The 26,983-nt window shown below is 38.8% G+C and overlaps 1 protein-coding gene across 5 annotated transcripts; it reads left to right on the top strand.

The window, feature by feature from the left end:
* Nucleotides 1–1,227: 1,227 nt before the first annotated feature.
* LOC114133561 (bromodomain and WD repeat-containing protein 1-like) lies at nucleotides 1,228–26,165 on the top strand. 5 transcript variants are annotated; one of them, XM_027999552.1, is made up of 45 exons: nucleotides 1,233–1,481; nucleotides 1,596–1,654; nucleotides 1,772–1,801; nucleotides 2,010–2,069; nucleotides 3,768–3,918; nucleotides 4,141–4,239; nucleotides 5,286–5,446; nucleotides 6,614–6,835; nucleotides 9,063–9,163; nucleotides 9,866–9,936; nucleotides 10,106–10,206; nucleotides 10,325–10,365; nucleotides 10,450–10,551; nucleotides 11,687–11,840; nucleotides 11,945–12,079; nucleotides 12,378–12,506; nucleotides 12,702–12,850; nucleotides 13,560–13,636; nucleotides 13,792–14,004; nucleotides 14,096–14,279; nucleotides 15,577–15,667; nucleotides 16,362–16,484; nucleotides 16,581–16,651; nucleotides 16,800–17,028; nucleotides 17,149–17,265; nucleotides 17,376–17,483; nucleotides 17,609–17,733; nucleotides 17,844–17,926; nucleotides 18,133–18,244; nucleotides 18,641–18,702; nucleotides 18,806–18,961; nucleotides 19,064–19,184; nucleotides 19,311–19,436; nucleotides 19,561–19,627; nucleotides 20,093–20,143; nucleotides 20,533–20,658; nucleotides 20,753–20,905; nucleotides 21,017–21,177; nucleotides 22,023–22,195; nucleotides 22,360–22,416; nucleotides 22,519–22,647; nucleotides 22,750–22,908; nucleotides 23,042–23,359; nucleotides 23,480–23,620; nucleotides 23,696–26,165. In XM_027999552.1, the coding sequence occupies exons 1-45, from the start codon at nucleotides 1,445–1,447 to the stop codon at nucleotides 25,027–25,029; spliced, it is 6,669 nt and encodes a 2,222-aa protein (XP_027855353.1). In that variant the 5' UTR covers nucleotides 1,233–1,444; the 3' UTR covers nucleotides 25,030–26,165. The 5 variants fall into 5 exon arrangements, with proteins under 5 accessions (XP_027855356.1, XP_027855353.1, XP_027855352.1 ...); XM_027999551.1 differs by having other exon boundaries at nucleotides 22,020–22,195; XM_027999554.1 differs by lacking the exon at nucleotides 22,360–22,416 and having other exon boundaries at nucleotides 1,234–1,481.
* Nucleotides 26,166–26,983: the final 818 nt, after the last annotated feature.

Here is a 26,983-nt window from a genome sequence, read left to right as displayed (position 1 = left end):
CCTACAGTGAATCCTGCATCTTTTCTACACTGGAACTACAGCTTACCCCATGTTGTAGATCCACAGCTTTCTATCATAAAACTATGCAATTTTCTGTTAGAAAGCTGCATAGAAGGCACTTTTTTAAAATTATGGCAAAGTCCTGCCATAATTTTGAATTGATAAATCTCTCTTAACATAAATGATGTGTTTGTTGATGATTTCACTAGCACATAGCCCACATAATAACACTTTAAGTAGTCTAAGGTTAAGTTTTCTCAGACCCTCCAGCCTTCAAAATCTATTTTTATATGTATATCAGATCATTTTCCCAACTGGGCCCAATTTTCAGCCATTTTACCCAAATTCTTACTTTATGGCAAAAAGGAATTGATTAGGTTGCTCAGAAAAAAAACCCTAACTAATATTGGTCAAACTAGTCAAAAACTGAAAGATGCCACAAAATCCATTATCACTATCTGATCATTACTCAAAATTTCTAATCATTTCGGCTTAGAAAAATTGTCAAATATCCAGACAGAATGAAGTCAGTAGCTCTTGATGACTGAAGAAAGTTAGCTTTTTCCGTGGAAAAGGTAAGGCACATTTAACGAAAATTTGAACGTATGTGTGGGTTCCAGAAAATCCACAAAAAATAACATTTGTATACCTACTTTTACTTAAATTAAGTATTAAGATTACTTTAAAATGAAAAACATTACTGTTATGCATGTATGAGTAATTTAATATTTTAACGTTCTGGTTGTTTTTTTTTTTTTTACTTCAATGTTAGGTTTTTTTTTTTTTGTTGCAAGCCAAAGTAATTAAAATTAACAAAATAAATGAATAAAACATTTTTTGTATACAAAGCTAAAGCTAAAAATGACAAGCTTGAAGCATTTATTAATTTATTTTTAGAACGCATTGTATTGACACTTTAGTTGATATTAAGTCTCATGTTCGCTGGTTTGACAAAAAATGTATATTTTGATGAAGTGAGTTGACAACCGTTATTGGTGACGTCACATGCACAACTCACGACCTTGCTACCAGAAAAGGGGGAGGGCGTAACATTAATAGCACTGTGTTTATCAATTTTAAAATGTGTGTTGTTCTTTGAAAATATAAAAATAATTTGTCGAATGTAGTTAAGTATTTTTTTACAATGATGTAATATAACTGTGGCTAGCCACCAAGCTAACGCGCGGTGGTGTCTTTTGTTGCCGGAGTGCTCCTCCCTCCCTGCCCCCTTTTTCCTGTGTTACTCCGCCGTGGCGGAAGTAAGTTGTATCGCTGAGGCCTCATCCTTCCAATGGCGACTGCAAACAGGCTGAATAGAAAGCGGGAGCAACCGTGGAGGGGGGTCAGCGACGTGTAACCGAAATTAAATAAATATATCTGATTTTTCTTTAGCCATAAAGTTAGTCTGAAGATCACTCCACCTCTCCAAATCACGGCCGTTTCCATGGCCAAAAGTCGGAACATTTCGCTCCTTGAGTCGGGTAAGCCGCAGAAGTAAACCCCAATTGATGGCTTGATTTACACCAATATCGCTCGTGCTAATTGATTCTTGGACTGATTTCCCGGCTATTAATGCACTCACTTTTCCGTTTCAGAGCTCTATTACTTGATTTCTCGTTTCTTAACAACGGGTCCGTGTCGGAGAGCGGCTGAGGTGAGCTGGCGTGCTTTCACTGGCACACTTTGTTGTATTTCGACATAGTTGACGAGCACTTGATAATAGTTAATATACAGGCACCTTAATCTGGATTGCATTTCAATTCCTCCGCAGGTCCTAGCAAGTGAACTCGAAGAATATCAGGTCTGTATTTTGGTTGTCTTTGCTTGCTAGGTAACTGCTAACTAGCTGCTTCGCTATAGGCTGACTCTGTGCTTATAAACTTGGTGAACTCTTTGGACTTTTTAATATCCCGTTACGTCCCACTCATTTGACATCATCCGGTTTTAAGACGCGTGTACCTGCTTCAATTTTTTAAAGTAACTCACCTTTGATAAACTGTTTTCGACAGCTCTTACCGGGAAGATTGGACTGGCTGGGAAATGAACACCCTAGAACATACGAAGATGTGGTAAGATTTAACTTTGTGATTTCAAGTTCAGTGCCGATGCTTGTTATTGTCTTGTGACAGGGGGGGCTGCACGCTCTGTGCTTGTTTACGGTCTTTGTTCGGTTTCCATCTGAACCGCTGATGTAGATCTTTAACTTTTAATGAACTGTAAAGCGTAACTTGTTCGGAAAACCTTAGCTGTTTATGGTTAACTTTTGAATGGTCTACCAAAAACCCGCATTAGGATTGGAGTTTAATGTTTTTTGTACCAGCTGTCGTATTGAAGCTAGGGTGGGTTGTTCGGCTTGTCGCTTTGCTGAGACTGCTTTCTCAGCCAATCACAAGCCGAGTTTCTTTGTCTCTGCGTTATTTTGCATGTGACCTGCGCTGTGATTGGTTCTTTAAATAAAGAAAATATTTGCATACAAGCCACGCCTTGAGGAACAAGGGGTGAGAAGTGCATGAAAAAAAAAATACTTTGTCTGACACCTAACTTGTTATAATGCAGACTCCAGGCACAAATTAAACGTTTATAATACTGGAGAAAGCTTTTGGTATGATTTCTGATTATTTAACAACAGGCAATAAATAGTCTTATTTAAAAATACTAAGCTTTATTTGTTTCCAATGTTGAGATATTTGATATAAACAAATCCTATAGATCTGCTGAAAGTATTGGTAAACAGTGTAGTTAAAAATGTAAAAAACATATTTGTAGATCCATGGCACACTTATGTCTATCTTCCAAAAATCCATGCATCTGTGCTGCACATGTTGGCAGGAAATGGCTTTGGAAGCAATGCTAACAAGGAGCTTGAAATAAATAATGCATGTAGACTGCTCAGCTTTTCAATAATTTAACAATAAATTGGCTATTTCATCAGGATTTTATTTAATTTCCCTTTGGGATTAATACATTCAGGTTCAAACTCAAAACCGAGTAAGTCCCTGAGAGATTCTTTGAAAGCAGAGTTGGTTTGAAGGTGTTTTATCAATGACTCAATTGATTAGGTTCTATAAGATAACTTTTTTTTTATCACTTGGCATTACAAACTGAGTTTTAGTCCATTATATTACAACTAAGAGTGACCTGAAACACATAATTTTTTTGTAATGTCTCTTTGATTGCATTTGTACTGTATACATATAATATTTCCATAGAAATTGCATTTATTTTTGATTGAAACAGGGCATTCCTAAGTTCAGGATGTTTGTAGATACACCGTGTAAAGAGATTTGGGATAACATTTATTATGATACTATGTAAATAAGAATTGAATTTATGGAATTTATGACAAACAAAGCTTGAACTATTGTTACAACTCACAAAGATGTGTAGCCATAGCTTTGGACAGGAAAAGTTATGTAAACTGTTCCCACTGGTAATATTTACTCCTGGTAATATCAGACAACAGTGAATAAAGGTTGATCTAAAGAGGAGCTGAATAAATATTTTTCAATTTTATATAAACAAAAACTGCACATATCTTATACAGATAGTCCCCAACTAACTCAACGCGGTCTGGTAAGAGGACCTGTTCCTATATCAGTCAAGTTTGCAGCTGTACGCCATATATAGGCAATTGTAGCATAACATTTATTACTGATATAGTATGGGACTTGCTTATAGAGTTTACACTAAAATTCAACAGAATTATGGAAATATGCTCCTAGTTGAATAGTGAAAAGTCACTGCTCTTGTTGTGTTTGCCCTGACAGGTTGCTGCCAACAGACATGTTGCACCCGATCATTTGCTACAGATATGTAAGCAAATTGGACCACTCCTCGATAAAGAGGTCCCATCGTGTGTCCCAGGTGTGCACTCTCTCCTGGGGTCTGGAAAGCAGTCCATGCTTCGGACTGCAAAAGGTACAGACTTTGTGTATTTCTATGCTCAGGAATATGAGCTGGAGTGTTTGATACTTTAGACCGCATGAGGAATTCAATTTGTTTCCATAAAACATTTATTCAAGCAGAGATTGTTCAGCAGTTGTTTTTCATTTGCGAGGAGTGATACCGAGACATCTGGTCCACTCATTCATCTGGCAGTTGGCAGAAGCACATCATGAACTGTTTGTTTCTGATTTTCAGACTGTGACGGTGTGCCGCTCAAAGCTTCATCATATGCAGCCCTTCATCGGGGCAGACCACCAGAGAGGCCTTTGAACCAGAAGCAACCTCCACATCAAGGTAGGTCCCAGTGGTGTGGCAAATGAAACTAACTAGCATATTTGCTTAGAGGTGTTCTGTTCATCTGCTGTGATTTTGTGATTCATTTATTTGTGATACTTTGAAGCTTAATATGTTGATGATGATTTCATTGTAGTACTGTTTTATTTAAAGCTCACTGTTTATCTGCCACAATAAAGCCAACTTTATTACATGATGAGGTTTTGGGCTATAATTTTGACATAAAATTTGTTCTATTTAATTTTGTGGCGAGATTCCCTGATGTTAAAGAGTTTCTAATCTTTTGTGCACCGAGGGACTTATTTTCTGTGCAGCGCCACATTGATTCTTGTCAAACCTGTTTGTAGCAGTGCTTCAGATCTGAAATCTATCCTGCTATGGGAAAAGTAATGCATATATTTGGCTCTAGGATATTTGGGTTGTTTACAGATATGAAGTTACTATTTACCGGTTCTGAGAATGTGTCCTCTGCTGGAGCAAATCATCCAACCTATGTTTGGTTTCCCTCCACACATTTTAATGCAGATATTTTTTATTTTCTTTCTCAGGCAAATATGAATAAGTATAAACTGAAACGGTTTGTTTGGTGTTTGCGCACACCTTACTGTAACATTCATCAGGCCCACTATGTGTTGTTTGGTTAAGAACTTTGAGCCTGAGCCATAGCTTAATAATTTTTAATAAAAACCTTTGAGCTCGACAATAATGCTATCTTAGTTTGTATGTGAAACAGAATTTTGTTCAATTGGTTGGATTGTGACAATCTGTTTGGTTTGGGGGCACAATGCACTACTTTCAGAATCTGTTATAAAACTGGAAATTACTGCCACTGATTTTTGTTACTCTATGAAGTAGTCTTGCATTAGGAATATCTTCAGTCTATGCAATCAGTGCACATCTTAAGGTGGTGGGTCATCAGTTATGTGGAGGTTCTCACTCATCTAATAGCTCAACATACCAACACATGTTGAATGAGGCTCATAATGTCAGCACTTTTTCAAATCTTACAATTTCTATCTCTCTGCTCTGGTGTGTTTTATTAACAGTGAAGGTACATCGAGGGAGGGAGCTGACTGGAGTACAGCGTTTTAGCTCCATCAGTCCTGTCAGCACATATGAGCACATGCGCCTGCACAGGCGGATCCTGGGACATCTGTCTGCAGTGTATTGTATCGCATTTGATCGAACCGGTCTCAGGATCTTCACAGTAAGATGGGACCACTCAGCACTCGTCCTAACTGATAAAATATTGGCAGCCTGACTGTTTTCTACATTAGGGATGTCCAATCAGGAGTAAGGTTGGTGGCAGATATAAGTCCCCATCTCGTACTGTATGAAATACCAATGGTATGTAGATGAAAACTACATGCCGCACACTGCTGCCTCTTTTTGTCTATCAGTTGTTCAAGCAAACTCCAACTGGAGTTTGTCTTGGACTTCCTCATGTTTCTAATTGTATCTGGTTCGACATGTACAGCTGCAGCTTTCAATGAACTCTCCTCTCTCTTGAGGCAAAGCTTTTATGTATATCAGTTTGAAGTGCTTGGTTTTTGCAAGCATGTTTGGATATGACCAATTTAACATTTTAATCTGGTTCCAGTTGAACATGTGTAAACAAACATACAGCAAAAGCAATTCTCCTACTTTAAAAAGTTAAGGTTTTGCTTTAAATGCTCGTAAAATGTAATTTACTTTGTTTTGGCTGCTCTCGGTACAGCTCTATCACAAACAGAAAATTGTTGAGGGATTAATTTTTACATTTTTTTTAGTTTTTTTTTAGACCAGTGATATTTATTTGGAGAGGAAAAGGGCAAAGAGAGAAAGATGAGGGTTTGGGGATGGAGCTGCAGCAAAGGTGCCAGTGTTGGAAATCAACCTTCCGACAGCTGAGTTGAGCACTAATAGAAGTAGAAACATCCTTTATTGTCCCACAATGGGGAAATTTCTCCGCAAGTGCAGCAAAGTGACAGGTAATAACAGCAGAACAGGTATGGCTTCTGTTTATGGGGTGTCCGCTCTACATCTACAGGATTCGTCTTTCCTGTCGAGTGATAGTTGAAAATAGACACTCACATGACACAGAGCTGAAACATCCAATACAGTCCCCCTATTACTGTGAAGGAGACTGTAAAGGTTACAAAAAAGATGAAAATTGTGACGGAAAACCAATTTCTTTGTGAAATACGTGTCTGGATTTTGCACTGCTGTACATGTATTGGAAGTCATGTTTAATCTGGGACGCCAATATCAACCATTTAAATATTTTTTTCTCAGGACATCCCTAATGCATGTTGTGGTGTGCTGATAAAAATCTTTTCTACCTGATTTCTCCTTTACCATGTGTCCTAAAGTAAAAATAACTTGTGTCTTTAAGGGCTCAGATGATTGTTTGGTGAAGATTTGGTCTTCGCACGATGGAAGGCTTCACTCAACATTGAGAGGACACTCTGCAGAAATCACAGACTTGGCTGTCAACTATGAAAACACACTAATTGCTGCAGGAAGCTGTGACAAGACCATCCGTGTGTGGTGCCTTCGTACCTGTGCTCCTATGGCTGTGCTGCAGGGACACAGTGGATCCATTACCTCCATTCAGGTAAAGAAACGGGTAGCAATAAAAACATCCTGTTATTTATCAGTGTGGGACTTTCTCCTGTTGTAAAGATAACAGGAGGGCAGGTTAGATACTTCGAAGCATTTTTAATATCTAGTTCATGTTTTGTAATGCTTTTGAGACTGTATTAGAACTATTATTGTTGGGTCTATTTATTCTCATTGGTTTGCCTCTTGAGATGGCTCACCTGGAGCATTGCACTTTAGTTGTGTTCTATCAGAGAACGGGGTTAGACTTGAAAGCTGAAGAAGAGAAAGGTAAAATGTGTCAGAACATTTTTTTTGAAGTACAAAGCGCACTACGACGATTCAGTGAAAGCTACTTCTGTTGAAATGGTTGTTCAGGCTAAAGTGGAGTCCTAAAACTGAGTCCTAAATGAATCGCTTGTTTCACATGTTGTTCTAAGCGATAATCGAGCAAATAAATCGCAGACATCTTAAGACATGATTTTTAAAAAGAAAAATGTTTTTAGGATTTAATGTTTGTTCTGTAAGATACCAGTGTGATGTTAGACTTGAAGAGCATAACTACTGATTATATTGACATATAAATAAAAAAAAATAACATAAATTTCATACAATTTGAAGGCGTATACTTGTTTAGATTATTTCTGGTTACATAAGACGTGGCAGAATGCCTTTATTGTTGCACTCAGTCTGGTCTCTGTCAGCTGTTGTGTTGCTGCTTGTTTTCTCTCTTATCAGAAGGAGCCTGGTTACTACATGATCTTCTGGTGAATGTTAAGTTTCTTTTGATCAGGTTCTCAAATAAGCAAAAGTTGGAAAATGTTCACACATTTCACCAACACTTATGTTGGCATTTCATGTGCTTCAATCAGACAGGTTAAAGAATTGCATTTTCAGCAAGTTTTTATTCGTTTATGCTAAACTGCTTTTTATTGGTCGGGTGTATTTATTTGCAACTCTGACTGTTCTCTTGCTTCACTGCTGCAGCTAACCTGCCTACGCAGTGTTTTTTTCCCCCCACCAGGGTCAGGATGGGTGATATAGCTATATTAGATTGTTAAAGATTAGAACTTGCTGTCATCCTGCCAAAGCAGAGAGATTGGAGTTTAGTCAATACATTTTCTGTCCATTTTTTTTTATTCTAAGGCTTTTATTTATTTATTTTTCACAGAAGCATCAGTTTTATTCATAAACTTCTGTAGCAAGAGTGCAACTTACCTTACTGTTGCTCTTCATCTGTTAAAGGAAAATAAATTGACACATGCTTCTCACTGTAATTTTTTTGCCATAGTGTCAGAGCAAATCTTTGTGAGATGAATCAGATATTAACCAAATATTTTAGATGCATATTTTTCTGGAAACTACAACCAGATAAATCAGTTACAGCTTTCTGCATATTGATTGTGTTAGCAATCAATGTGCTAACACACTTTACAAAATAAAAAGATCTTGCACAAATAAAACAAACACCACACCACTTTATAGAGCATTACAAATCATGTTTTGTTTAGTAAAGCCCCACCACTCAGTACAGTTATAGCATATGTAAAAGTTAATTGAAGATATTCAGGTATTGTTTGATTTCATAAGACTACAACATTTCTAGTATTTGATTTTTGTCTGTAACTTATGAAATGTCTTTTTATTTAATCATACTATGCAGTAATGAAATGTCACCCACATATGACTAAATAGGTTGACGGACTTCATATATATTAAAGTCTGTCAATATAATATACCAATATGTCCTTAAACCCTTAATTAATCAGAGAGTACAGTCTTCACTATGCAAACATGTGTTTCTTGAATCAGCAGGTCAGCTGAGGTCTTGTTTTATTTGAAAAACAGCTCCCTTCAGCTTTCACTTCCTCTGGAGTTACTGGCGTAAAAACTTAACCAAATGCAGAAGCCCTGATCCTCATATTTAACAAGTAAACCAAAAGTCTTTGTTTGGGTTTATGAGCCAAATTTTGAAGGCAAGTATTGTAGGGAGTTGGGTGCTGTGATTATTGTCAAGTCTGTCGGTTTTATGAAATGAGATACTCACCGCTTTTTAGGCACTCCAGAAAGCAAAATTAACTTTATGCTCAGCTCTGATGACCTGAGACTGAATTTTTCAGTTTTATCCCCCCCCCCCCGAGCTTTGTGGGACATTTATGTTCATCTCTCTTTGTTAAGGAAGTTTCTCTGCATAAAATAACTTGAGTATTCACTGTACTGATCCCTATTTCTTTTGTTTTTAGTTTTCACCTTTTGCCAAGGGCTCCAAACGTTACATTCTGTCCACTGGAACGGATGCTACTGTCTGCTTCTGGCAGTGGGATGTCAACAACATCAGCTTCAGGTCAGCATGGCTTTTTTTTTTTAGCAGGATATAGGTGAAAATGAGTTTAGAAATGATTAGGATTAATACAATATTTTTTTTAAAATGAAAGAAGAAGAAAAAAAACCATTTTTAACACTGAAAACAACATAATAAAGATGGTTGTGCAAGAGTTAATGAATTTTATATTTCATTTTATTTTTAATTATGTTGAGTTTAAAGTAACTTACTTACTGATACTCGTCCGCAAAATAATATTTTAACAAGAGAAATGGTATGTCATTTACCTTTTTTTAAATTTAAATTTAAAGAGAAAAATAAAAATAACTTTTTCCTAAATATCAAGAATCTTGCCTTTAGTATTTAAAGATCTTTGTTTTGGGGACTGTTTTAACTCTGGAAAAACAAGAATGGAAAAATTCAGCTTTTTCCACTTATATTTTGTATTTTAAAATAAAGTGTATAATGTATTGTAGATACTAGGGAATTTATAAATTAGCTGAATTGATGAGATGTGAAGATAAACCTAAAAAAAATGCTAAGTGATGTGTGTGAAATGCAGACATGTGGATGGATGCTGATGAGGCAGCTTGTGCCACATATTCCTTGACCCCCTACATGATTAGGATGATTCTGGCCCTTTCTGACAATTGTCCATCCTTTTCGGTGAAGATTAGCCATCACTGTGTAAACTTACCAACATTCTCTCTGTTCTCCTTAAAGTGATCGGCCATACAAGTTTACAGAGCGGCCAAGGCCAGGGGTCCAGACTGTGTGCTCCTCGTTCAGTCCAGGTGAAGATTTCTTTTTGTTTTTCACTTCAAGCATGAACAAACGTTTAAAGTGTTTAACGCTGAGTTTTATGGATCCTACTACTATGCTTCCTCTCCAACAGTTACCTAAGTGGGAACTCATTAGCTTTGGGAAAACTTGAAACTCATCACAAAATGATCTTATTTTCAGGTGGGATGTTCTTGGCAACAGGAAGCACAGACGATGTCATTAGAATATACTACCTGGGAAGCGGGAGTCCAGAGAAGATATCAGAGCTCCATGAGCACACGGTTAGCAGACTTCACTTTTCTACCATATATCAATATCTTGTAATGTAAACCTGGCATTTACACGTAACATTTATATTTATAACCGCTGACGATATCATTTTTTTTGTTTCTTTTTTAGGATAAGGTGGACAGCATCCAGTTCTGCCACTCAGGTGAAAGGTATGTGTATTTACTATTACACTGTTTATGTGTATTAAGTCAGTACTGAGTTAATTGTACAATGGGAACTGTGTTCTGTCTCAGGTTTGTAAGCGGAAGTCGAGATGGAACGGCTCGAATCTGGAGGCTGCATCAGCGGCAGCGCTGGAGATGCATCCTACTCAACATGTCCGCAACTCTTCCTGGGTAAGGGGTCGAAATATTAATTTCTTAACATAATGCTTAAAACATAGATTTCTCTTTGTGGTATATTGATTATTGCTTACTGATTGTGTAATATAAAACTATGGTGTACACTGAAAATCCCTTTGTCCAAACGTATTTTGGTCTGAGGGTTTTGTCTTCTGTTGGACAACTGTAATACATAAGATTGAAAATATCCTTCATGTTAGTTGTTGGAAGAACTAGTTTTAAATCCAAATGAAAATGGAAGAATTAAGGGTGCACCAATTTCTCCACCAGCCGAAATCAGCCACCCAATGTCTCAGCATCCATTTCCTTAATTTTGGGAGATCGGTGATCGGCTGATACCTACATGTGAAACTGATCTTATTCCCAACCTATCTAACTCAGCAAAGGTCTAAAAATCGACCACTGTCCTCTTTTGCTCTCATGTGAAAGAGGTTTGACTCTTTCAAACATGTCTGCATGTTTGCAATTAACAACTGTTGCCAACTCAGCAACTTTCTTGCTATTATTTAGCAACATTTCAGACAAAAAAAGAAACTGGTATCAGCAAATACCAGAATCAGCAGGTTAGGCTTTTGATCAGCCAGAAAACTGCAATTGATGCACCTCCAAAAGGAATTACAAAAATATACCCAAACATGTTTCCAAACTTTAATCAATTTTTACTAAATAAAAATATTCCTGAAGCTTTATGGTCTTCATCTAAGCTTCTGTTGGCTGTGAGTAAAGACACATTTAATGTTGCATTTGACCCAGCGATCAGAGCTAATCTTGGAAAACCTAACTGTGATCACTAGCTGATTGATTAGTTCGTTCCAATATGTGTAGAGCTGAAGTAGCTCTAATAAGTTACACAGTCTAACTGCATGACCAATCTGCCAGATTGTTTTCTGCCACAAGGAAGAAGGATGCCTCTTTTATCACTAAGGAGAGCCGAGCAACTAAATATTGATTTTGAGCCAGATGAAAGAGAAATACTTCAGTTGAACAAAAACGGGTCCCAGTATTCGTATTGCAGCAATGATATTGGGAAAACTCTGCTTAAATTACCATTAGATACAGAGTGAATGTGTTTGTTAATTAGTTGGACTGTTTTTGGCGCCGATTTATCATTGTTTCTTTCTCTTATTAGTGCTGAACCAACAAACGAAGAGGAAAACTACTTTAAACCCAAAGTTACCATGGTTGCTTGGGATCGCCATGACAATACAGTCGTCACGGCTGTTAACAACCATCTCCTCAAAGTGTGGAACTCCTACACAGGACAGCTGCTACATATCCTAAAAGTACATGCGCACAAGATTTCTCCATGATCAGTGAAGAAAAGCAACACTAATTATTCCCATTATTATTCTCAAATGATGTTAATAAATCCTATCGATGTTTTCAGGGCCATGAAGATGAGGTGTTTGTCCTCGAACCTCACCCCTTTGATGCCAGGATCATCCTGTCTGCTGGCCACGACGGGAACGTCTTCATCTGGGATCTACAACGAGGAAAAAACACCTGGCATTACTTCAACATGGTACACACACAGATTCTGCACATGCAGGATAGCATACTTACAGAATGAGAAAGACAACAGTAACACAGTGCAATTCAATTATTTATAATCTACCATGAAGCTAATTGTGACAAATGATGGCAGGCTGAGAGCCGAGTTCTTGATTTAGTAGATAATTTGTTGGAGCTTTCAACCATTTGCATCAGTGTAATGTTGTTTCTTAATCAAGTTTATTCACACATCTTTTATTTTTTACTCAGAGGGGGTAAAATACACTTGTAGTGATCTCCTTTCAAGTACTTTGTTTTTCTTATTCCAGATTGAGGGTCAGGGTCATGGAGCCGTTTTTGACTGCAAATTCACTCCTGATGGTCAGCGGTTTGCCTGCACAGACTCGCACGGCCATCTGCTCATCTTTGGCTTTGGCAGCTCCAAACCGTACGAAAAGGCAAGAAAAATAGATTGAGAAAATGACTGATTTATAAATCTTTTTGACACAGAAGACTAATCTTTCATACATGTTTGATAGAGGGAAGTAGTTATTGGGGGGGGAAAAAATGTCTACAAAACTTTAAAGTGAAAGAGAAGAACCAAAGAGTTTTTTTTTTTCCTTTTTAAATAATCCTTCTCCTGGTTTCCACAGCTGCCAGACCAGGTGTTCTTCCACACAGATTACAGGCCGCTGATTCGTGATGCCAATGGGTTTGTGCTGGATGAGCAAACACAGCAAGCTCCCCATCTGATGCCCCCTCCGTTCTTGGTCGATGTAGATGGAAACCCCCATCCACCCAGGTATCAGACTGTAAAGGACAACTACACAACTCTCTGGATCGTCCACAATGAATCTTATTAATTTTGATTTAAATGATTAAGAACAAATTCATGTTTTATAAATACAATGCCAAATGCAAATTTTAGTATGGTAGTTTTTTTTTTGTTCTTTAAAAATGACAATACATTTCCTGTATTAAGATATTACTCAAAAATTGTTATCTTATTTTCTGGACTATAAGCCGCTTAACAGTATAAGTCGCATCAGTCAAGGAGGAATGAACTTGTACTCCGGTGAGACTTAAATAAGTGACATTTATTTAGAAATTGTCAAACATGAGCTTTTCAATAAACTCATGGAAACTATCGATCTAGGCTTTTTTAAGTTTACTGACTTTGTTCCAACCATTCTGGTCGTTTGCTGATCAGGAACAGGAAAATGTCCAGCACCTGTCTTCAGACAATTACAGAGTTGATCCCTTGATAAGTTGGCAATCATTTAAATTTAGCATCATATCTTCCGTTTTCACTAAGTTGCAAATGGACACTGGAAGCTCCCTCTGTTGCTACATTCTTACATTTTAGGCCTCTTGTTCTAGATTGAAAAAAAAACACTTTTAGCTTTTACTTCCCTACTGTGTTCCATTTAAAGATTGAGCATTTGTACTGATACCACTTTTTTGTTTTTCTTTTTTGTCTTTTTCCCACAAAACATTCGACTTGTTTCCAGATACCAGCGTCTCGTCCCGGGCAGGGAGAACATCGCTGCCGAGCATCTGGTTCCTCAGCTGGGATATGTAGCTACTAGTAAGGCTGGAGCTTTACAGAGAACATTTTACCGAAGCATATAGTTTATTTTTATTTTCACTGAGAAATCAACTGCTGATAATGCAAATAAGCTTCATCTGAAGGCACCCATATGATTTACAACGATTCTTGATCGCCTTGTGTTTTCTCTTCAGGCGATGGCGAGGTGGTGGAGCAGGTGATCAGCCAGCAGACGGCAGAACCTGAGGAGGTTTCAGTGAGACGCAGCAGCCTTCTGGATGAGGCGATCCGACAGCTGCAGGAACAACAGGACCGGCAGAACCAGCTCGGGACAGAAGCAGCACCAGGTCCTGATGCCAGACCAGAAGGCCAGATGTTGGCACCAGCACCAAGTACTCCACGCAGAGGTAGCAGCCATATTCCTCTGCATTGTTTTATATCCGTTTCCTTGAAATTTGTTCATGGATTTTCCTTTGTTTTCTACCTCCCTCCATCCAGTGTCTGTGAATGAGCGAGCAGATGTGCAGTCACCTCCTAATGTGGGTCTGAGACGAAGTGGCCAGGTGGAGGGTGTGAGGCAGATGCACCAAAATGCTCCTCGCAGTCAGATGGCCACAGAAAGAGACCTGCAGGCTTGGAGGCGCAGGGTGGTGGTTCCTGAACTGGCAGCTAGTAACTACAGGTGAAACAATTCAACCTAAAATATTTCCAGACTTTGACTTTATGGGAGCGTGATTTAAATGCTACTTTATGATAGGTCTTCTTGGTGACTCGGGGTTGGTAAAACTTGAAATGTAAAGGACCTCATAGTCCCACTTTAGTCAAGGATACAGACTTTATAATCTTCTGTGGCATAAAAGATATTTTGGGCTAAATTAAAATTTTTGTACAGGGAACCCTCGCTATTTCGCGGTTCACCTTTCACGGTCTCGCTGCTTCGCGGATTTGCATCGTGCATTCTGATTGGCTAAACAGTCTCTCCGCTTCTTCTCTACCTGTGTGTCAATAACTTTGCGGGTAATATGTACATGTACGTAAAACAGCTTGCCAAATTTAACATAATCGATGGTGGCATGTCGGTTTATAAGAATCTTTTTGCCCAGAAGAAAAAAGAGCGACAACAACTACTGTCAGGTTTGACACCTATTAAAGACAAATTAAACAAACACAGAAAAGACAAGAGAGTTAGATTCTTTTTATCTCGCGAGGAGAACGGATAGAGATGTGTTTCCAGTCGCAAATCTCCAACCGCTCTGAAAACACATTTGTCCGCTCCTCTCTTTTTATTACTTTCGGAGTCCCTATCACAGAGAACACTGCAACTCTAAGGGGTGGGGGCAAAACACTTCATCACTTACAATTTACCTAACAACTGCCGATAACTATGTTCTTCTAAAAAAAAAAAACACACCTGCTTAAGAAGACAAAAATGCGACAGAGCGGAGTCAGGAGGAGCAGTGAAATACTATTTGTCCAACTGCACTTTGTATTTTTTTTTCATAATAATTTCTTTCCCGTTCTAATCCAATAACTCGGGTCGCGGTGGGGCGGTGCTGATCTCTGCAATTTGAAGCCTTCACGTTGTATTGATGATTAAAATTATTATTTTTCAGTATAGTAGTTATTTGTAAAAAAAAAAAAAAAGAAAAACGTTTATAGAGTACTTTTATTGGTTAAAAAAATGCTTGGCCCTGTAAAAAAGGTTTTGTTCTTTGTTTTAAATGTATTATGGAGTATTTCATTGTATAATAATTGTTAAAAAAAATAAAGGTTCGTACTTCGCGGATTTCGCTTATCACGGATTCTTTTTGGAACGTAACCCCCGCGAAAAACGAGGGATCACTGTAGTTTTAAATTTTTATTAATACAAAAGAAATCCATAAGTTAAAGTTGGTTTCTATGTGGTAGTCAGTAGCTATTTTTGTTACCTTTATCATAAATGTTCTCAAAAGAAATAACCAATGTATAAAATGTTTCAGGAACCAGGAAGATGTTCGCACAGCCAGAGGAGATGAGGAGGTTTTCCTGTACAACACAAAGAAGAGATGGATTATCTATGGCAGCTGTCGGGTAGGTCTGCTGTTGGTTTGCTGCTTTGGTCTCAATTTTAGCCATTTTTTTGAAGAAGAGCTTCTTAGCAATTTTATTATTAGTTTAAAAAAATAAACCTTGTAGATTAAGATTTATTATATACAGACGGTAAAACCTTTTTATCCATCCATCGTCTAAGACTCTTATTCTTGCAGGGTTTTGAGGGGAGCTGGTGCTTTTCTCCTAATGTATTTTTATTTGTTATATAAATGTGATGAACAGACTTTGCTTGAGCCTCCAGCCTAGCCTTGCGTAGTAATAGATGCTCAAGCATCTATTCAGCATCTATAAGACGTTTTTCTTCCACTCAATGATCTATGAATACTCTTGGATACATTCCTCTGTGAACATTCAGATTCTTCCGCATTTGTGACTGGACAACTGTTAAGTCAGACGTCTTCCCCATGAACATAGCAGAACATTTCTGAATTAAGACATGTTTCTTTGGTAATACAGACCAATTAAATAAATTAGAATATTACTGACATCCAATTTATTTTAGCAGCTCTATCACTGAGTGAAACACAATATGTGTATTAATTACACACTGATGGATGTGCCGATGCGCCACAAACATTTTATTGAGATGAAATTGTGTTGTAGTTGGTTTATCCTGTGCAGCAGTTGATCTGTTAGTGTGTCTTGGTGCTGACTCGGTCCCGTCCGTCCTCAGGATGATTCAGACGAGGAACCTTCGACTGCAAAGCGAGTTCACAGCCGCAGAGGTTCCTCAGATCTTATTGAGTTCTCATGTGAAGAAGGCGAGGAGACGGCTAGTTCAGATATTCACTCTGAGGTAATTCACTGTGACTCTTTCTGTCAGTTTGTGTAGATATGACGCATATCTCTGTAGTTGCAGTTTATTTTGAACCTTTTTCCTTTTTTTTCCTAGGACAATGACCTTGATGGCAGTGAACTGGATACCTCCAATGATGAGGAAGAGTGGAACAGTGACAGCTCTAAGTACGGTTCTTTGTGCTCATTTCTACCGACTGAAGAAGGATACTTTTTTCAACTCCTTTAGTTTTAGACCATTGTCATCTCAGATGACTCTCTGAGGCCCTCTGGTCGCTGTTGCTAATTGAAACCGTTTAATGTTCTGATTGGGCAGCCATACATCCAGCGAGTACTCTGACTGGACAGCAGATGCTGGCATAAACCTGCAGCCCTCCACTCCGCTGTCCTCACGTAAGCGAGTGAGGCGCAAACTTAGCAGCTCTGAGGAAGAGGATGAGGAAGACAATGAGGAAGAGGAGGAGAAGCAGCAAAGTGAGGAGGAGGAAAAACCTGTGAAGAAAAGCAAAGAGAAAGCTAAGAAAGCCAAAGCCAAGTCACCCCGGGTGAGTTTACCGCTGCTGCTGTCGGGATCTAAATAGGTTAATTTGCTTCAACGCTGTTTTAATTGGGATAAAACAAGATCTTGAAGTCTCTAAATGGTTTACCTGTTGTGCTCCAATCAGCGTCCAAAGCCCCGACCATCGATTAACAGAGAAGTGTCAAATGAGTTCAGGCCGTCAGCGTGGATCACCGATGTCATTCCCAGGAAGTCTCCTTTTGTTCCACAGATGGGCGATGAGGTATCAGACTTTTAAAGTGCTTTTCACTACTATTTTCACCACAAGTTACCACAAAATTTATATAATATGGTGTTGGTCTTCATAGGCATTAAATCTTGTGTTTCTCCCAGGTGATCTACTTCCGCCAGGGCCATGAGGCCTATGTGGATGCTGTGAGTCGCAGTGAGCTCTATCCCATCAATCTGGAAAAACAACCGTGGAAAAAAATGGAGCTGCGGGTAAAACCCATAAATTGTGTTCAGAGCAGCATATAAAAAGCCACTAATTGTGTCAAAGTTGTTCAAGTTCTCATTAAACAGAACCGATTAACTGCAGATTAAATGAAAACCTTCATGTTTTCCAGGATCAAGAGTTTGTGAAAATCACTGGTATTAAATATGAAGTTTGCCCTCCAACGCTCTGCTGTCTGAAGCTGACTCTTATCGACCACGGCACCAAGAAAATCACAGACAAATCATTTTCTATCAAGTAGGCAGCTCATGTTCAATTTCATCATATTAGTTGTATGATTGTAAAGATTAATACTAATGACAAAATATCATAGTAATATTTTTGTCTTTTTATTTGACCGTTTCTAGGTACCACGACATGCCAGATGTGATCGATTTTCTGGTGTTGAGGCAGAGTTATGACGAGGCGCTCCGTCGAAACTGGCAGCCAAGTAAGTTCTTCTTTTAGTTGAATCTTTTCTAAATCGATCAAATTTTGTTTAGTCTTATTTCAGTAAAGAAGTCAAACTTTAACACATATCAAGAAGTAAATGTTACCAGTTACTGTGGGGTTATTTATGCATGTGATTAACTGTTGAATTGTTAAATGTAGAAAATAGTCAGAATTTTCACTTCTGTTTTTCTTCTGCTATGGTAGATGACAGGTTTCGCTCAGTGATCGACGATGCCTGGTGGTTTGGGACCATCGTCTGTCAGGAGCCCTACCAGCCGGAATACCCAGATAGCCTCTTTCAGTGCTTCAAAGTCAGGTGGGAAAAATAACTGCCGTCATGTCCAATCAAAGCATAATAATAATTAATTACTTTGAAATTTTTAATGGGTAATCAGTGGCAGGGAAAGTAATAATAGTTCATTTTTGGAAATAAGAAAATAGTTTTTGTGGAATGACATTGGCACCTTTTGTATGCAAAAATCTTAAAATCTAGGCTTCAAGATATAATGTTACATTTTTGAACATTGCATATTATGATGCAGCTTTTATGACTCTATTATACTATTGTATGTCATTATGAAAACCAGGAAAACGTCTGTAATTGTCCAGAACTCTGTGGTCTTCTAGCAGAAGATTTGGAAGTGTCATTTTTAGCTTTTTAAATGCTGCTAAATGGTGTTGATTTCTGCATGAATGTTTTTGTTTTCAATAGATGGGACAACGGAGAAACCGAAAAGCTCAGTCCCTGGGACGTGGAACCTATACAGGACGATGGTAGTCCCAGCTCAAGCATTTTCAGAACGTCGTCTGTTCACACTGTTTTGCTCGTGGCCCCTGATGACAAATTTCTAATCTCGTCTCTGCTGTTGCTTTGCAGCCCAGCCCCCTGACACAGATGGAGGAGGTATCCCTGCGACAGCGGAGGAGATGAAAGAGCTGATGTACAAACCTGTACCAGGGGAGTGGGGCGAGCGGAGCAGGGACGAGGAGTGTGAACGCATCATCGCCGGTATCGAGCAGCTCATTACTCTCGGTGCGTATGCCAAACAAGATGAAGTGTCTGTTCTTTGTTGGCTTATTAAGCTGCCTTCTTAGTAGTTGCACTAATCTCCCTTTCTTTGTGCTTTTAATGCAGAGATTGCAGCTCCGTTTTCTGGTCCGGTAGACTTAATCCAGTATCCCACCTACTGCACCGTGATCGCCTATCCCACCGATCTGGGCACAGTCAGACTGCGGCTCATCAACAGATTTTACAGGTGTGCTCCTCCAGTCTTGTTTCACTCCATCCACCTCATAATCAGCAACGGTTATTCTGTTTCAGTCTATTGAAATCTGAATAAATTAGGTTTAAGCTGCATACGCTCCCCCTCTGTGCTTGACAGGCGCCTCTCTGCATTAGTTTGGGAAGCCAGGTATATTGCACATAACGCCCGCACTTTCAATGAGCCAAGAAGCAAGATTGCCCACTCTGCAAAAATCATCTCAAGCGTTCTCCAGAAATTTGTCAAGTAAGATTTATTGCATGTTCTTCAGTTTGTTTGTTTCTTATTTTGTTTTTGTTTTTTGAATGGTAACTAGTGACACATTATAGGCTCAATATATTTTGCATATTTTCTTGTTTTGTTTTTCTAGTAACCCAAGCTGCACAGATATTTTGGAGATCTACAATGCTGTGGAGGAGATGGACGATGATGATGAGGCAAGTCTTCAAAGAATAATAAGCGAGAATAATAGTTCAGTGAAAAAAACAAAACAAGTCTTTTGTTTTACAAAGATGTTGAAATGCTGCAGGTTTGATCAGGTCTCATTCGAAAGGGTTGATGTTGGCTGCAGCTTTGGCACAATGTGGCCACCTGAGCAGTTTTTATATTTTATGTGTTTTCAGAAACGGTCTTTCTCATAAAAGCACTTTGTAAAATTACCTTAGCTTCCCTGCAAGCAAAAATGGTAGAGAAGTTGTAACCTTTAACGACTGTTTATATTAATGTTGCGGCACGCTCGGGATAAAGCAGCCAGCTTCACTTAGAGGTGCAGCATCTTTGAATGATGATTCCCTGGTGAAAGCAAGCCATTGAATTGAAATTGAATCACTTTTATTTATTGTTGACTTGATTTCTATAATATGTTTTTTGAATTGATTGATTGTAACTCTGGCTCTCTTCAGGAAGAAGAAATGGAAGCACCAGGCACATCCTCAGGACATAGACTACGTCAGGTAAACAAGAAAAACAAACACTAACACTGACTTCATGCAGAACACAGCACATCCTTACATTAATGCATTGTTCAGAGTTTCTGATCATTTTCTATTCTAAAACTCTGACCCTGAATTACAGACTTCAATTAATTCCAACTATTTCTGTTTAAGTTACTAGAAGACACTTTTCTAAAACTTTTTGGATAAATTGAAATTTTAACTGCCTTAACAGGAAAATGAAAGAGAGAGAACAGTTATCTTTTCACAGATTTTAAAACGGGCATAATTATAAAATTTGCATTTTCTGGGTAAAGGGTGTGAACCGAGCTAATTTCTCTAGAAAATTAGAGATATCATAAAGTCTTTAACAATGCTCAATTTTTGTTTTGTTTTGTTAATCTCTGCAGCACTCAGTGGAGGTCTTGCCAGACCGAGATTCTTGGAAGGAACATTGTAGGCATCTGGTCAACTATATATTTGAATGTGAAGACTCAGAACCGTTCAGACAGCCTGTGGATCCTGAGAACTATCCTGTAAGTGAACATCAGCCGAGACTGCAAATCCAAACTCCAGGTTTTAATTTAAGCTTTGAAGGCCTTCTAAGTCATGTCTTGCTTATGTTTTTAGGATTATCTTGACATTATTGATACTCCAATGGACTTTGGCACAGTGAAAAGGACTCTGGGGGAAGATCGCTATGAAAACCCTATAGAGCTGTGCAAAGACACGCGCTTAATATTTGCCAATGCTAAGGCTTACACGCCCAACAAACGCTCCAAGGTAGGCAATAATTGCTGCTTGGGGAGGGAGTGTTTATCTCTTCTGGCATCACAGTTGAGATAAATTTACTGAGTCGTCAGTGATTTTCCTTAACTCTCTGCTTCCTTTTAGATTTACAGCATGACCTTGCGACTCTCTGCCTTCTTCGAGGAGCAGATCAGAACAATCATATCAGAGTACAAAACTGCCGTCAAAAGCAGTGACCGACTGCGCCGTAGTCAGAGGTTTCGCAAGAAAATGCAGCAGCAGGATCAGTCCTCAGCCACAACAAGGTTTGCCTTGCCTCGTCTGTGGTTAGCTGATAAATTCGACACGCTATGGATTCTGAATGCTGTGCTCTACTACTGTCTTGTTACAACCGGTTTTCTTTTTTAAGTCCTACCTCAGTCAGTCATTTTCTGTATTGTAGAGCCCATTTTAAACAGGCATGTAAATCATGATTCAATAACAAAAATAAAAACATTGCGTTATGTATAAATATCACATTCATTTCTAAGGCACGGTTTGGTAAATTCTTCTATTTGCTTTAGCAGTACAACTGTGTTGTCTCAACTCCAGCAGTGTCACTCAATTTTAAAATAAAAAAATTAATAATTTCAAGATCTGTAATTAATCACACTTTGATCACAAACTATATGTTGACAACATAAGCATTTTCAGTTCAAAAACCTTTTCTTCTGCTAAATTATTGAATAAACAAACATTAGACCGTTGTGTTGTCCGGGCTGTTTTCATTACCTACTGCACATCCTGGATGTGTTCATGTATTATAAACAACGTTGTATTTATTTGGCATGTGTGTGTGCACAACCAAAAGAGCTGACTTTCGGAACAAATATGTGTACCTTCAGTCGCACCCTTGATAGTCTTTTGAATGTCTGAAAAATAACTCAAAAATAGAAAGCTTTATAAAAAGTAGACTTTTAAAATGTGTAGCCTAAAGTATGATAAAAACCAAAAAGCTGAGACAAAGGCAGAATCAAAGTATGCAGAGAGTCCTACTGAGAACATAATTGCTGGATTTCCCATGCTGTGCTAGTGTCTTTGTCATATTGTAGTTACTGTAACAGTTGGATGTCAAACTACTAAATGTTTCTCTTCCCTTTTGCCTCACCAGTCAAAAAAAGTCCGCTGTTAAAACTCAGGAAAAATCGGAGTCAATGTCCATAACAAAATCTACCTCAGCCAAAGTGTCTGTTCCTGAGAGAGCGAGACGGAGTCGAGGCAGAAGCTCAGGTCTAAGCTCCTCAGAGGACGACTCCGGCTCCAAAGCTGCCTCATCCACGGCAGGTACAAGCAAACATTGGTTTTATAACAGCAGCTGAAATATAAACTGTATATGCAGATTAGCATTATATTCTGTTCTTAATGCTTCTAGACTACAAAATGGAAATGCAACTTAAATATTTTGACAAGTTCTTATTTTCTTTACTTTGATGGGGATGTGACTGCAGTCGCCTGTGCAATTATTGATGCAAAGAGCAAGAGTCTTACTTTGGAAAGCGGAAAAGGCAGATTTACAGATACAATACCTGCATTTTTCACATTTAGGAAAATTTTATTATATTGGTTAGGCTGATTGATTGAACTTAAGGTTTTTTTTTTATTTGCAGAGTCTGAAAGCGAGAATGAACAGAGTGATTCAGATGATGAGGAGACACGTCCAGCGTCTTCAAAGCGTCATCAAAGCAGACACAAAGCCAGAGTTACAAGAAGCAAAACTTCCAAGAAGAAGAAAAAAGGTCCGGAATAAACTTTATCCAGATGACATAAAGTAAACAACAAGGATTGTCTTTAAGTCATCTATTAAACAAATTAACTTTGAACATTTGTTTTGTGGCTAGCTGCTAAGAGTGACAGTGAAGACGAGGAGGAGGAATGTGAGAGTGAAGGAGAGGATGAAGAAGACGGAGATGTTTCCTCCAAGTCTTCAGACCATCAGTATACGAGCAGAAGCACACGACAGACCAGAAACAGAACCGCCAGAGACAGAACAAGAGCAGGTGAGACGCATAACAAAAGGCTCTCATTGTCAGAAAATTGTAATTTAATGTTACTACTCTGCTCTAAGAAAACATGGAAAGGGAGGTGTTAATAGCTTTTGATGTTCCGAATGCCTTTTTTTTTTTTTTTCAGAAGGCAGAGCAGAAATGAACGGCCACAGCAGCAGGGCGTCACGTCGAGAAAGGCACCATCACCGCAACTCTGACCAAGCCTCCTCCCATGACTCGGACCGGGAAGAAGAGGTGACCGTTCCCAGGTTCCTCAAGAGAAAAACAGCGAGGGCTGCTGTCAGTAAGATGAAACAACTGGAGGCATCCGATGAAGACTATGAAGAGGAAGAGAGGAAGCCAAGAAGAAGCAGCAGCTGGCTCCGCCACACATCTCGCATTGGCAAACGCACTGCGGTGATCCAGAGCAGCTCTGAGTCGGACGGAGAGTTGTCAACTGAAGGTAAGCAAAGATTTTAAAGTCTAGAACATCGTTGGAAAATATACAAAAATTTAGACTTTTATTGTTTTGTGCCAATTAAGGGTGGAGCTTTACTGTTTTGTCTTCTTAAAACATTTCTAGGTTCCCAGAATACTAAGGAATCTGACAGCGAATCCATGGGTGAGGAAGATGGGACTGGGAGCGAGGTTTCATCCTCTTCCCAGATTAAACAGAATGGAGTTAACAAGAAAACCAAACACACTGCCAAAACAAGGACAAATGGTGACTATTTTTTCATTTTTACGTTATTTCATGTTTTTATAATCAGTTTCATGACTTCTTTTTTTTCCCGTACAGATACGTTGTCCCAAGTGAACGGACACAGTGGAAAAAATAAATTTGAAAGCAACTCTGAGCAAGAAGAGACTGCAAAGGAGGAGGAAGACCAGATACCTCTGTCTCACAAACCGTCTAGAAGCACTGCTGGAAGAAGTAGGATTACAAGTGAGGAGGAGGCGGAGGAGAGCGATGAGCGCCAAACCACACGAAATAAAGCTCCTGTAAGTTCAGATGAAGAGTACTGTGCCAAAAAACGGCCTCAACAAAATGGAAGGACTGATAAAGAATCATTCCATAGGGACTCTAAGAAAAAAAGTAAAGTGTCAGCATCAAAAAGCCAAGACAAACAAAAATCTGCCTCAACAAAAATACTGGATGGTGGGGAATCCGATGAACTCAGTGATCCTCCTCCAAAACGATCCAGCCCACAGAAGAAAGGGACGAAGAAAGTGGAAAGAAGTCCCTCCAGCAATGGGTCTGACCTTGAAATAAGGAAACTAACCAGAAGCAAAACCAAAAGGCCTCACTCCACGTCAGCTTCGGAAAGTTCTGAGGAGTACAAACCCCAGAGGAAGTCGTGGAGGAAACACTCCACTGGATCGTCAGACCAAGAGTCGGATCATTCCGATGACGCGTCAAAAAGACGGCTGAACCTTCGCGCTCTACCCAAAAAGAAATACATAGTTGACAACTCTCTTTCCGAGGAAGATGTGACGCGAGAAAACGAGCGGGGGCAAAAAACCAGGAACAAGAGAGAGTTGGAGTCGAGGGAAGAGGGGTACAACACAAGAGTGTCCAGGAGAACGTCTCCCAGTGAAGGGAGGAATCAGGTCACTTCCAAGAGGAAACGGATTTACACCTCAGACTCCGAGGACGAGGAGGAAGATGCACAGAAGGAGCCTCTAAACATCAGCAATAGTAACAGCAGGTCGGGCTCCTCCAAGAGCTTTAAAAGGGAATCCAAGCAAGATGACAAAGAGAGTGACACTTCATCCCACTCTGATTCCAGAGAGGAGGAGGAAGAAGAGGAGGACATTCAGTCAAACAGGAGGAGGAAAAGCCTTAGGCAGCCAAAGCCTAAACGGAAGAAAAGCTACAGCAGCAGCAAACACAGTTCAGACTCAGAAAGCAAGCAGATGTTCTCAGCCTCTGAAAACTCCTTTTCCAGCTCAGGGTCTCACAGCAGTCCAAAGAGGAGAAGTCGCACGCAAACGGAAAGGCCCACGAGCTGCAAGCTCAGACTGCGCCGCCATCAACGCATCTTAGAGGAGGACAGCGAACCACAGAGGATGAGACGCGTCAACACTCGGAACCGAGGCAAGCGGACTGTTAGTTACCGCGACAGTGAATGAAAGCGTGGCTGGAGGCTTCACCGGGAAGACGGACATTTACTGGACAGGTTGGGGACACTTGATGGCCAAGTTATGGTAGTAGCACTGGAGTCCTCAACAATAAAATGCTGTGAATCTGTTTCATTCAGGGATATTATTTATATTTTCTATGAAAAAACGTGTTTATAGATGTAATACAAATTCAAGCATTTGAACTGCTAGTTTTCACAAGGACACAGGACAAACATCACCTGCTGTGGTGGTGGTTGTGATTTGGCAGAATAACAGTTTCTGGGGAATCTTGTCAGCTTGGGTGCTATCCTAATATACCTCTGTTTAATCGAGCATATTGCTGGCTTGCACTAAGAAACACTGTAATGAGGTATTTCATACACTAGTTTTGCATTAGAAACTCAGGGGTCAACTAAGTTTACTGTAGTCTGGAGAGATGCAGTTTGTTTTGGGGTTTTTTTGTTGTTGTTTTTGGTTTTCTTTTAGATATGGTAAGGACGATAAATGATTCCAGATTGGCAGATGTCTGAGCACATCAACTGGATCCAAAAAATCCACGCCTACATTTTTTACTTCAGCACTCCTTTGTAAATCCACACACCTAAAGCTTGACTGTATTGTGAGGTGAGCCAAATGAACTCTTCCCCACACATTTCTTATTTTGTTTTGCTTTGTATTGTAGTGAATAGATGTAAATACGTCATTGAGATTTAACAATTAGTTGCTAGCAAAGTGCTTATTTAAATCTGACCGGGGTTGTCGTCTTTTTCTTTTCTTTACGTTTAACTGCATTTTCTTGCCATGTGTCACAAGTTGGTACTTTCTTTTGCCAAGTACGAATAACCAACAGTACTTAAAGCAAGATACTGCAATTTCTCATATTGGGAAGATCTTTTATCATTGTCCTGTGTTACCTACTTTCAGTATTAAATTCTTTTTGCAGAGTTGACTTAAATATTTTCCCGGCCATGTTTTCTTTTTGTTTGAGGACGTTTCCAAATACAGTCGCTTGGTGACCTTTCGCTCAACATTTTTCGTACTACACCTTTAATAGATTTCACAGTGAAACTGTTCATGAAATGTGGTTGTGGAGTGCAATGAAATAATTATTTCTCCCATGAATAAAGACATCAGATCAAGGTGTATTCTATGTCTGACTCAATTTCTCCTTCTGAAATACAGGGCAGCCAGACTTATTTAATACATTTAATACATTTTTCCCTTGTAGACATCGGTTCAATATTTCCATAAGGTATGAGTAACCAGTATTGGTTGATTTAAATTCACATTCTAAAACTTTTTTTAAATTTTTTTTTACTCTCTACTAGACAAGACAAGGTGTCTCAATGATCCATTAACAATTTGAATAATCATTCAATGGATGGATCATGGAAATGAAATTGATTAAAAACTGAAGACTAAAGTCAGGTCAGGAATAAGGTAATCTTAGATGGTCCCTCACCTAAAGCATCTCGTAACTTGTAGAAAATTGTTGAATATTTGCTATTGAGAGACATGATATTTCCTCCTTTCTCTGTGTTTTCTGATCCCCATTATCTGCTCCATTTTTCCTATACATTAAAACTGGTTCTAGATGGCGTTCCTGATGTAGAAGGCTGACACAAATCCAAAATTGGATTGATGTATCAAAAAATTAAATTCAGCTATATATTTCAAAGACTTTAATTTATCACTAAAGTGCTGTAATTTGTTTACTTGTATAGCAAATATCACTAATTTTACCACCTAGTTGATTCAGATGTCAGGATATATTTCCTGAAATCATTTAAATGCTGTTGCCTCACTATTTAAATGCGCATTCAGCTGCCAACCATTCGTTTTTTCTGTAGTAGTCTAATTTCTGCAGAGAGATTTGTAAGGCTAAAAAAAAAATCAAAGTTATGATTTGCTGCAGAGCATGACTAAATTTAAATAATGAAGAACTAATTGAAATGTGAATGAA

Source organism: Xiphophorus couchianus, chromosome 18 (assembly GCF_001444195.1).
Source record: "Xiphophorus couchianus chromosome 18, X_couchianus-1.0, whole genome shotgun sequence".
Lineage (NCBI taxonomy): Eukaryota > Metazoa > Chordata > Actinopteri > Cyprinodontiformes > Poeciliidae > Xiphophorus > Xiphophorus couchianus.
Note: the sequence above shows the minus strand (reverse complement) of the source record. Positions and strands in the feature narration are given on the sequence as shown.

Excerpts from the sequence above, each read along its gene's own strand:
- LOC114133561 (XM_027999551.1), top strand. The coding sequence starts at position 1,445 with ATGGCCAAAAGTCGGAACATTTCGCTCCTTGAGTCGG. Across the intron at positions 10,207-10,324 it reads CAGAGCTCCATGAGCACACG|GATAAGGTGGACAGCATCCA; the intron begins GTTAGCAGACTT and ends TTTCTTTTTTAG. Across the intron at positions 19,185-19,310 it reads CTCATCAACAGATTTTACAG|GCGCCTCTCTGCATTAGTTT; the intron begins GTGTGCTCCTCC and ends TGTGCTTGACAG.